The sequence below is a fragment of the Eubalaena glacialis genome, chromosome 16 (assembly GCF_028564815.1).
Source record: "Eubalaena glacialis isolate mEubGla1 chromosome 16, mEubGla1.1.hap2.+ XY, whole genome shotgun sequence".
Lineage (NCBI taxonomy): Eukaryota > Metazoa > Chordata > Mammalia > Artiodactyla > Balaenidae > Eubalaena > Eubalaena glacialis.
In genome coordinates, this window is record NC_083731.1 from 76,319,978 (window position 1) to 76,331,104 (window position 11,127).

Sequence of the window (11,127 nt, forward strand, 5' to 3'; positions counted from 1 at the left end):
AAAGATCCCATGAGAAGGCACAAAATGTCTTTTCATCCTGCATAATAATAGTCTGATCACCTCAATGTGGTCCAAAGTTATGGAAGGTGATATTTTGGGAACTTAAACTTTGGTGTATGCAGGCAGGTCCTTATTGTTATTGAGTATATCTTTATGTATATTTAAAGCCTATAAAAGGACATTTGCACTCAAAAGGTTTTAATATGAAATATGTATCTAAAACTTAGATACTTTTCATCTATCAGAATGTCGCCACTGAGAAGACTGAAAATATCTAGTGAGGACAGGGCATGTGGGAATAGGTACAGAGTACAAACTCTTTGAAGGACACTTACCATCTAACAAAATTGTAAATACTGATCCCTTTGACCTAACACTTCCACTGCCAGGAATTCATCCTACACAAGTGCACAAAAACACACATTAAAAAGGACTCATCACAGCATTATCTGTAAGAGCAAAACCCTAGAACCCTTGTAAATATTCATAAATTTCTGTTCGCCAATGAACCCGTTGCAGTAAAATGGATAAGTGAGACTGAATTTGAGGTGGTATCAATGAGGCTTAGTGACTTCTGTAGTTGGATAGGGAAGAGGCAATGATGACCCTGTGTCTCTAACCTGGATAATCATGCGGATGGTTAAGTACGGATGGTTAAGACATTAACTGAGATACACGCATAATAGCATAAGGTGTTCGTGGATCATCTGAGTAGAGCTATCTAGCAAATATGATTAGTTCTAGTGCTTGTGTGGAGAATGTGAAATCAATTGGAGGAAGTGTACGGGTGAGGATGGGGCTGGCTGTCAAGGAGAAGAGAACCAAGAAGCAGCAAGGATTGAAAATAAGGTGAAATAGTGAATATAAAGAATTCTAAAGTATCTATCAATCTGTAAGACGGGAATAAGTGTAGTAATATACATTTACTAAGGTAGATATTAATGTTTGGTCTAGGTGCCTTATATAAATAATCTCATTTAATCCTCATCGAATCCTTCAAGGTAGGTAATGTCTATCCCCATCCTACAGATGAAGAAATGGAGGCTCAGAAAGATTGGGTGGCTTTCCTGAGGCCACCACACTGGTAAGTTAAAGACTCATAGAAACTCAAACGTAAGCACTCTGGAAAATGTTTTTCCTTGTGTTCTATTGACTTGTTTGGGGATAAGAGTACCTACCTATCTGCCCCAGAGGTTGCCTTGACTTCCCCTGGAGAATTCTGGGGGCCCAGAAATCTGTCTTTTAAAATGACACCCTGATGATCCTGAGGCGGGTAGTTTTATGTGTTTTGAGAATAATAAACCATGGCAGCCCTATGTAAATGTAATGGTAATTACTGTTATTGATTGCTATGAGACTTTTCTTGGAAGGGACAGGTCAGTTTTCATCTAAAAACCTGAAGGAATATTTTCCGTGTGTGTGTGTGTGTGTGTGTGCGTGTGGTGTTTACTGCAATCACGCGTGTGTGTGGATTCAGGTTGCTTCCTCAGCCCCATCCTGGCTTGGCCAGCCCTCTGGATGGTTTCCTCATCCACGCAGCTGAATCGCTTTCCTAAGAACCATGTCAGTTACAGAATTGCCTCCTCATTTCCTAGGCATCAAGAGAAAAGGGCTTGGTGTATGTGGCTGGATCCTGTTTTCGTTTTCTTTCCTGTTGATGATCATTACTTTCCCTATCTCCATATGGATGTGCTTGAAGGTAATACCCTGGGGGATAAACTGGGCTCACTCTCTATGAGCTGATGAATCATTAAGACTAAATGCTCTCCCTTAATCTCTTAGATCATTAAGGAGTACGAACGTGCTGTTGTATTCCGACTGGGACGCATCCAAGCTGACAAAGCCAAAGGGCCAGGTATGACACTGTGCTGCTCGTGATAAAAGGATCACGGGCACCTATTACTGCTACTACTGCCACCAAAAATTTTCTCTGGCAACATTTATTGAAAAAAAAAAAATCACAGGAAGCTGGAGCCCTTGCCTTTCTGTACAGTTGAAGGATATTGTCCTTTTACTTGAGTTAACAGGAGTGATCACTAGACCATTAGCTGGAGAGATTTGGAATCTGGATCAGCATTCTAACACTCCCTCTGAGAGTTTCAGTGAATGTGAACAAAGAGTGGCTCCGGTTACATTGGCTGGGTGTCCCTTATTACCAGGGCCACTAAGAGAATGAAAGAAGAATGAAGGGAGGGAGTAAATGGCCAAGGTAGACAATTAAGTTACTCAGGGAGAGTATTCCGGGAGCTGGTTTTTGATTCTCTTTGAAAGAGCCAATGGAAAAGTCAAAGGTAATGTCCTCTCTTGACAAGTAGATTAAGAGCAACATAGAGCTGGAAGCCATTTGACAATTCGTTTCGTCAAATGTGGTCTTTATTTCCATCCTTTCTCTACAGCCTCAGAATAAAAAATGTCCTAAACTGTTCATATCATAAAAGGATGGGATTTTCTTTTGTGGGAGCCAGGAGTATCGGTACTAAAAGTCCTCAGGAGTAAGACACTGATTTACTACTCATGACCTTCTCTTGTGTATATTTTGTTGAACCCTATGAAATTGCTAATGTTTGGTTTCGACCCACCAAAATGGCAATTTCATACGATAGATTCTAATATTCTTGACAGGGGAGGCTCTCCAAACAGCATCTTGGAAGGCACATGGAAGAGAAGAATGGTTATTCTCTTCTATACTTCTCTAATAACATTTGCTTTCTGCCCCCTAATGTGATGTATTTAAGTAAAATCATTCTCCCTCCAACTGCACTGTAGGATCTCTGGGGGGCAGGAACTTCCTTATTCACTCTGTGTGCTTTGCACTTGGCCATGTACTACGGTAGGCACTCAGGTATCTGTTACATTTTTAAACATATGAGAAACTTCCAAAGGGGAAGCTTGTTACGGAGACTTGGCCATTTCAAGTAATATTTATATAATCCTACTTGTCTAATAAGGAACCTAAGAGAAAGAGGGCAAAAATTGCTTATTATGGATATTTTTATGGGTTTGTCCAAATAGAGGTGTTAGAATTATCCAAGTGAGAAATACCAGAACAAAGTTAACCCCTTCCTGGTCATGTTCCACCTGGTGGAGCCAAGATTATAAATTAGAATAAAATTGGATCTGAGAGAGGTCAAATAGCTATAACTTGCAGGACTCTAGAGAAAAGTCTCTTTTAAATGAATTTTCCCGGAAGGGTTCACCACTAAATCTCCCAGGATAACTAATTTCGTCATACATGTCTCTGGGGCTAAGGAGTTACCTCAGAATGTCATAAGAGCCAGAGGAAAACAGGTCAAATTGCTAATGGAAAACATCTCCACTTCTGTAAATAGTAAATTATTGTTTAATAATAAAAGTATTCATAAGAGGAGCTGCTACTTTTGAGCACTGAATACATGCCTGGCACTATGTTTAGTATTTTATTTCATTATCATGTTGACACATGCTTTATCTTCACTGCCATCTTATAGATATTAGGTGACTGATGCTCAGAAAAATTAGATAAATGTTCCCAGGTCACAAGCTGGTAAGAGGTAGGGCTGGAACTTAACTCTCTCTAGTTCTAAGGGCCACGATCTTAACTGGTGACTTAGCACCAAAAAAAAAAAGTAAATTAGGAAGTAATCCTTATCCCAGAAAGGTTTAGACACCAAAAGAAAGAAAGCACCTTAGCAGTGTTTTCTGTTGATGCTACCAGTACTTTTCATGATACTTAGTGTAGAAACTTGTTTCTTCTTTGAAAACAAAAACAATAGCACAGAATCTTTCTGGTAAATGAAAATGGATTGGTGTCCCCATCTTGCTGACATGCCTTGTGGTTCTAATCTTTATAACTCTTGCTGTAGAGAACCTTCCCCAGGGCAATGTTAAGGAGTCATAGAATCCTCAAATGAGTTTCCTTAGCCGTATCCCTACCTCAATCCAAATCTTCACAAGAGATAGATAGATAGATAGTTGTAAAAGTATTTACAACTGAGGAATGTCATTGTATATAAACTAGAATACAGCTACAGAGAAACTATAAATTTTGTAATACATTGGTTTTGGGGACACTGAAATCCTGGGAAGATTTCAATTCTAACATTCCTTCAGTACTAATGAAGATAAATAAGAATGTTGACAGTCACTGATATTCAAGGTCTAAAGTCTATTGATTGAATCTTTTATACAGATACCTTTAACATAAAGAAACCAATTTCCAAAATATCCTTTTAAATAAATGTCACACTCAACACTTGGGTAGAAGTAAGTTGAATGTTTTACAAAAGAAAATCTAAAAATTAATTGTCAAGGATCTTTAGCTTTCTACCAAAATATTTTAATTTCTAGGGAATCACTTTTCTTTAGTCATTGACTCCTAGCAGGAAATAATTTCCCCAAAGTTATAGGTGTACATATGGAAGATCATCTGAGAAGCATTTATAGTCCCATGCAAATAATGTACTGTATAGCTAGCAGACAATTTGTTGCAGTTATTTTCAGTCAGGTGAAATTTTAAACCATATTTTCTTTTGCATAGGTTTGATCCTGGTCCTGCCTTGCATAGACGTGTTTGTCAAAGTTGATCTCCGGACCGTTACGTGCAACATCCCTCCACAGGAGGTAATGCTGATTAAAGCTATGTTTCTAGAAATAAAACCAATATCTTCCCTGTTACAGGGACAATTGAGACTGTATCATATGTTTTCAAACTATAAAGGGAAAGATGAACTGAATTCTTAGAGATCTGCTTGGGGAGTCCTAGGTGGCTCCTGAGACTACTGGGCTTTGTTTCTCCAAATGAGAATGAAGCCAAGGGCAAGGGCTGAATTGCTAGAAGACCTGCAATGACTGGGTGGGAGAAAGTCTGAGAGAAGAGAGAGAAGGGATACAGATGGCAGAGAAACTGGGAAGGAGAATGACAAGCCGATCCCTGGAAGAGTCTGATAAATCATTGTACAAGGGGGCTGAAATTGATTTGGTGACTGGTTATGACTTTATCCTTTCCATCACCGTCTCCGGAAATGTTTTAGTAATATCGATATCACTCACCTCTGCATTAAATTTTGTTAACTTTTTATTTTATATTGAAGCATAGTTTATTAACAATGTTGTGTTACTTTCAGGTGTATAGCAAAGTGATTCAGTTATACGTATACATATATCTATTCTTTTTCAAATTCTTTTCCCATTTAGGTTGTTACAGAATATTGAGTAGAGTTCCCTGTGCTATACAGTAGGTCCTTGTTGGTTACCCATTTTAAATATAGCCGTGTGTACTGCACTAAATTTTTTGAGTGTTTGGATGCAACAAAGTGGGGTGTGCATGGGGAAAGAGCAGACACTGTACAGGGCTCACCTGTAACTGGATTTCAGATAGTTCTTTTCAATTCTTAAAGTACAGCAACTAAATGACCAGACCCAGTAACTGGGTGATAAGGAAGAGAAACAGAATTGCTAATAATCATGCCAATTTGTGATAAACAAAATGATCCAGGAAGAGAAAAGAAAATCTGTGGGAGGGCAAAGGGGATGAGAAGTGAGAAAATCAACATTTATGAGGAAATGTTAATTTTCCTCTCTCTGGTCCAGAAAACTCAATCGAGACTCAACAATGATGTCTTCATGCCATTGGCGGGAACTGCAGAGTCCTTACTTTGGAATTCAGCCCTAATCATAAGAGAGCTTAGGATGTTTAGGGGCTATCATGGGCCTTTTCTGGCTCCATAGTAAACAGTTCTAGATGGGAGAAGGGAGTTCTAGGTCCTGCTTTCGTGGTACCCACAGAAAGCTCATTTGCTCCAAAGTACCTTGTCATGTTAATTCAGAACAATTAATACAGAGCCTCTATAAATTGATTTTTCTTTATTTGAATACAGAACACGGTCTCTGGTGCCATCTATGTTTTCTAAGAAGCACTGCTATTCATCAAGCCTGATGAAACTAAGAACCAAAAAGATTTCAGGTATCAGGGAAACAGGTGTTCTACCTCTATTTAGATGGTAGAATTCCAGCAGGGTTCTACTATTACATTCTAAAATGGAAATACCTATTTCACTTCTGACTTCTCTAAGATGAAGTTACAGGGATAGGTACAGATCACACCTGTGGAGGAATTTTGCTGTCAACAAGGATGATAGTATATTCAAGCCAGGACAGATTTTTGGTGATGCTGGCATGAGTTGTCATTAAAGCTCTCCTCCTGTGGAGAGGGCTCTGGGACTGGCTGACCCTTTGTTGATCAATCATTGTGAAAGTCGTAAACATGTGATCTTCTGTGTTCTTGATCTCCAGATCCTCACCAGAGACTCTGTGACCACTCAGGTGGATGGAGTGGTCTATTACAGAATCTATAGTGCCGTCTCGGCAGTGGCTAATGTCAACGATGTCCACCAAGCCACATTTCTGCTGGCTCAGACCACTCTGAGAAATGTCTTAGGGACACAGACGTTGTCCCAAATCTTAGCTGGCCGAGAAGAGATTGCCCATAGCATCCAGGTAAAGACATCAAGGACCAATAGCCTACATCTTTCATTCACTCATTTTAATTAACAGTGATGATCAAATATCAGCAGTTCAAAGCAACCCTCCCCATGTGTACACACACACACACATACACACATATACACAACTGCTCTAAACAGATGGGCTTCAGTTTGGGATTTCACTTTTTTATTTTTTTTATAATCATGAGGTCCAGATTTAAAAATCTGAGTGGGAGCGGGGAGCTGTTGGAGTGTGTGTGGAATTCAAAATTATGAATTACCATTGTACACTTTAGCTTTTTTTGAAGAGCTTAGAGATCAGAGTTATTCTTAGTTTAGATTACTCCAGAGGAACGGCTGCCATTTCTCAGGCAGCCCGTATATTCTTGCATTTCAGTGGAATGTGGACGTTAGAAGGATGTTTGGTTGAGACAGCACAGGACTGCTATCCCTGGGAAATCCGACTTCATGTACTAATATCAATAATGACATGAAGAGTAATCATAATTATAATATTGATGAGGATGTAACAGGTATCCATCTCACCTCTCGTACACCCTAGATTACAGACAATCACATTTCTGTGTTTTCCTGAATCAATTACATTTTGCTTCTGAGCCTGCCTTCTGTAAGTTAAGAGGGAAATTCAACTTTGGTCCTTCTTGGCATCTCCTCCAGTCCCTAAGGTAGTGCAAAGTCCCCGAGGTTTTATAAGATAATATCAGTTCTGCATGATCACTCTCCACGTCATTTTAAGAGCCACACAAGTTCAACGACTCAGATGTTTGCCCATCACAGTCAGGTCACTGGCTTCTTGTGAGGTCTCCCCATCTCCCAGCTCTCTGCAGGGATCATGGAAAAGCTAGGGCTCACTTGCTATTTAGTATCACGTAGATCTCTGCCCTTTCCCCTTTGAGGGAACTACCCATCTGGTCTCACTATTTCTCAAGGCATTCTTTCTCATCCTTTCCCCTCCAGGATAACCAGCAAGATATCTTCAGTGGTCTTAAGCTTTAACAAAAGATGAGGATGTCTTTGATTTTAGGCTTCTTCTGCTCTAAAAAATATATGCCTTGTTACCTGTTTAAAACTGAGCCACAGGTCAGAGGTTAAACAGAGCAAGACAAATAATATCTCAAAAAGTACCCAGTGATAATATGTACTGAGTTATTGCTGGACACTGATAGATATTTTAACATGTATTATCTCCAAAACTCATGACAATCCTGAAAGAAAACCTTTTATAGTACGAAAACTGAGAATCAGAAAGCTTAAGTAACGGGCCCAATGATTCACAGCTGCAAATGGCAGAACCAGGACAAAATCCATTGCTGCCTGTTTGGTGACAGTGACAAGAAAATGTGGGGTATTTGCTCAAATCTAGATGGATAGTATATACTTCATTAGGAATGGTTTGGGGTGGACCTGCTGAGAGACCACCTATGAAAAGACCTATCAAGTTTTGTTTCTGAATCCTTCCCAGGATTCACTTCAATGCCAGGAAGTGGGCGATAAGAACTCCTATCTCCTTTCCAAACTGTCTCACTCCAAACGCTGTAAATACAGAAGGAGAAAAAGAAGAGGACTTCTCTTGCATATATAACATATATCAGAAACTTCGATTGCACACCTGTCTTCTGATCAACCACCTTTCTTTTGACTTGGAAACAGACTTTACTTGATGATGCCACCAAGCTGTGGGGGATCCATGTGGCCCAAGTGGAAATCAAAGACGTCCGGATTCCCGGGCAGTTGCAGAGGTCCATGGCTGCTGAGGCCGAGGCCACCCGGGAGGCCAGGGCCAGGGTAAGGGCGACTCCATCTGCACTGGAGGGCGAGCTTCCCAGCCTTGGAGCCAACAAGGATGGGGCTTGAAAGGAAGCTCAGGTCCCCTCAAGGATTTCAATAAGAAGAGGGTTTCTTTTTCACAGTTTTTACTGAGAATTTCCCCTTGAGTTAAAAGCTCGTAGGCAGCTTAATGCACCTTGAGGAATCTTGGTATTAGGTCTTGGGGCAAGGGTGATCGGCAACATACTCAGTGACTCAGCCGGGTGGGTCCCCACGCTGGCCACACAGCAGAGCCTCCTAGAGAGAAATGAGCAAAGCAAACACCAATTCCCAGGCCTCACCTCAGACTCAGTGAAGCAGAGTCTCTGGTGGGCCCAGGAACCTGCATTTTTATAAAGCTGATGATTCTGATGCAGCAACTTGGTGCCTGTCTTTGGAGCATCTTTATTCTAGTATGTTAAGTGAACTGAATTAAAAGGAGGGGGATGACTACAATCCAGGTTAGAATTACAAAATGTGAGTGCAGCTTGGTCTCGAGTGTTCTTGAATCTGTTGGATCCATAGCCCTCATATCTGTGTGGATGGGTTTCCTGAAGTATCAGAAGCCAATCAAGATTAGAAGCCTCCAAGTACCCCCTTTGGAATCTTACTTGGGACTCGAGGGAGGTTTCCCTCTACTTTATCTCTGGTTTCTCTGCTAAGCTCCAGCAGCCTCTAAGCAGTTGACTTGGGAATCGCTTTTGCACGTGGGCAGTGAGTGCCCACGGAGGGGCAGCTGTGTTCCGGTCATTCTCGGGCAGTCTGAGAACCAGAGGAGGAGCAGGGCACTTAGGAGAGCTCCAGTGAGGCTTTGCAGACTGGCACTTGCTGCTGCTTGCAATCAAGAGCAGGGAGAACTCGAAACAATCCTTACATTGTAAGAATGAGACAAAATTGGCAAGAGAATGAAATTTAAAAAAAACATCTATGGTAAGTAAAAAGGACAGAAAAAAAGCCAGTTGGAGGCCTTGAATTTCAGACTTCTCTGAAAACGAAAGCAGCCAATGGTGAGGCTCCACGGTAATTCAAGAGCATCACTAGGGTAAATGGACCTGTATTTGTTCCGGTTAAAGGCAGTGCTTTTATTTTGTTTGAGAATGAAATCTAGGGACTTATAATTTGTAAGCGATCTCCTTGCTTCCTGCAACCTCCTCATATTTCTCTAATCACATTAGGATGTGAAACTCTAATCCTTGCCCAAGAAGCAAGCAGATGAAACATGGGTGGCCCAGTAGGGGCTGGGAGACAAGTATCCGTGCAGACCCAGGAAAAGAAAGCACTAGTGACAGCTGTAAACTTGTACGTCTAAAGGCTTTTATTTCTGTCGATTTAGGTCCTTGCAGCAGAAGGAGAAATGAATGCTTCTAAAGCCCTGAAGTCAGCCTCCATGGTGCTGGCTGAGTCCCCCATCGCCCTCCAGCTGCGTTACCTGCAGACCTTAACCACCGTGGCCACAGAGAAGAATTCCACCGTTGTGTTTCCTCTGCCCGTGAATGTACTAGAGGGCATGGGTGGCATCAGCTACAATAACCACAAGAAGGTCCCTAACAGAACCTGACATCCTCCTGCTGCAGCCAGCCATTGCTTAGGGAGGCACACCTGTTCCTGTGGAGACCAGCAGTGAGAAGCGTTAAGAATTTCAACACTATTTAAGCAGAGTAACTCCACAGCTGGAACAGCATTAGCAGGGAGATGCTATAGAGGCTACAAAAAAAGAAAAAGAAAAAGAAAAAAGAAGGGCCAGAACATAAAAATACTTTGCATTATTCTTATGAGAATCAGTGAGTAGGTGTCCCTGACTTAGAGCAGGAACTTTCTTGTAGTAGCTGGGGGAAATTACTTTTTTAAAAATTTATTTATTTATTTATTTTATTTATTTTTGGCTGCATCGGGTCTTCGTTGCTGCGTGCGGGCTTTCTCTAGTTGTGGCGAGCGGGGGCTACTCTTTGTTGCGGAGCACGAGCTCTAGGCACGTGGGCTTCCGTAGTTGTGGCACAGGGGCTCAGTAGTTGTGGCTCGTGGGCTCTAGAGCGCAGGCTCAGTAGTTGTGGCGCACGGGCTTAGTTGCTCCACGGCATGTGGGATCTTCCCGGACCAGGGCTTGAACCCGTGTCCCCGGCATTGGCAGGCGGATTCTTAACCACTGCGCCACCAAGGAAACCCCAGAATTACTTTTTAAGGGGTTTAAGAAGCACTCTAGATAATCTGCAAAGTAACACATATTTCTACTAGCTATTTGCTGTATAATTCCAAAGTGATTATTGGCTAAATTTCCAATACTTAGCTATTTGCTTCCTAATTCCAGTTGGCTAAATTTATTATTGGCTAAATTTCCAATCGTTACAGCAAAACCCCACAATGCTTAAAATTGTGACTGATTTTGACGTTAAACACACTATCATGTGTAAAATAGATAGCTAGTGGGAACCTGCGGTATAGCATGGGGGGCTCAGCTCAGTGCTCTGTGATGACCTAGATGGGTGGGAGGGGTAGGAGGGAGGTCCAGGAGGGAGGGGATATATGTATACACATAGCTGATGCACTTCGTTGTACAGCAGAAACTAACACAACGTTGTAAAGCAATTATACTCCAGTAAAAAAAAAAGAGAAAAATGGAAGTAACATATAATACAGAAATCACCTAGAAATACTAATTTTATAGAAGCTTTCTAATTATTTAGAAGACTAATCATTTAGTAAAAATAAAGAGTATTCCACCTGAAGAAAAAAAAAAAGACTACAGAGGCATGAGGCTTCCGGCTGCAAATTTATCACCACCTCCTCTAGGCAGATTGCATTCGACTCTCTGGTTGTGTGTCCTCCTGCTGGGACTGGGGGC

The 11,127-nt window shown here is 41.3% G+C and overlaps 1 protein-coding gene across 1 annotated transcript; it reads left to right on the top strand.

Annotated features, from left to right (window-relative positions):
* Positions 1-1,591: 1,591 nt before the first annotated feature.
* STOML3 (stomatin like 3) lies at positions 1,592-9,846 on the top strand. The gene is made up of 6 exons (XM_061170924.1): positions 1,592-1,699; positions 1,783-1,855; positions 4,517-4,599; positions 6,271-6,474; positions 8,133-8,267; positions 9,622-9,846. The coding sequence occupies exons 1-6, from the start codon at positions 1,658-1,660 to the stop codon at positions 9,844-9,846; spliced, it is 762 nt and encodes a 253-aa protein (XP_061026907.1). The 5' UTR covers positions 1,592-1,657.
* The last annotated feature ends 1,281 nt before the right edge of the window (positions 9,847-11,127 follow it).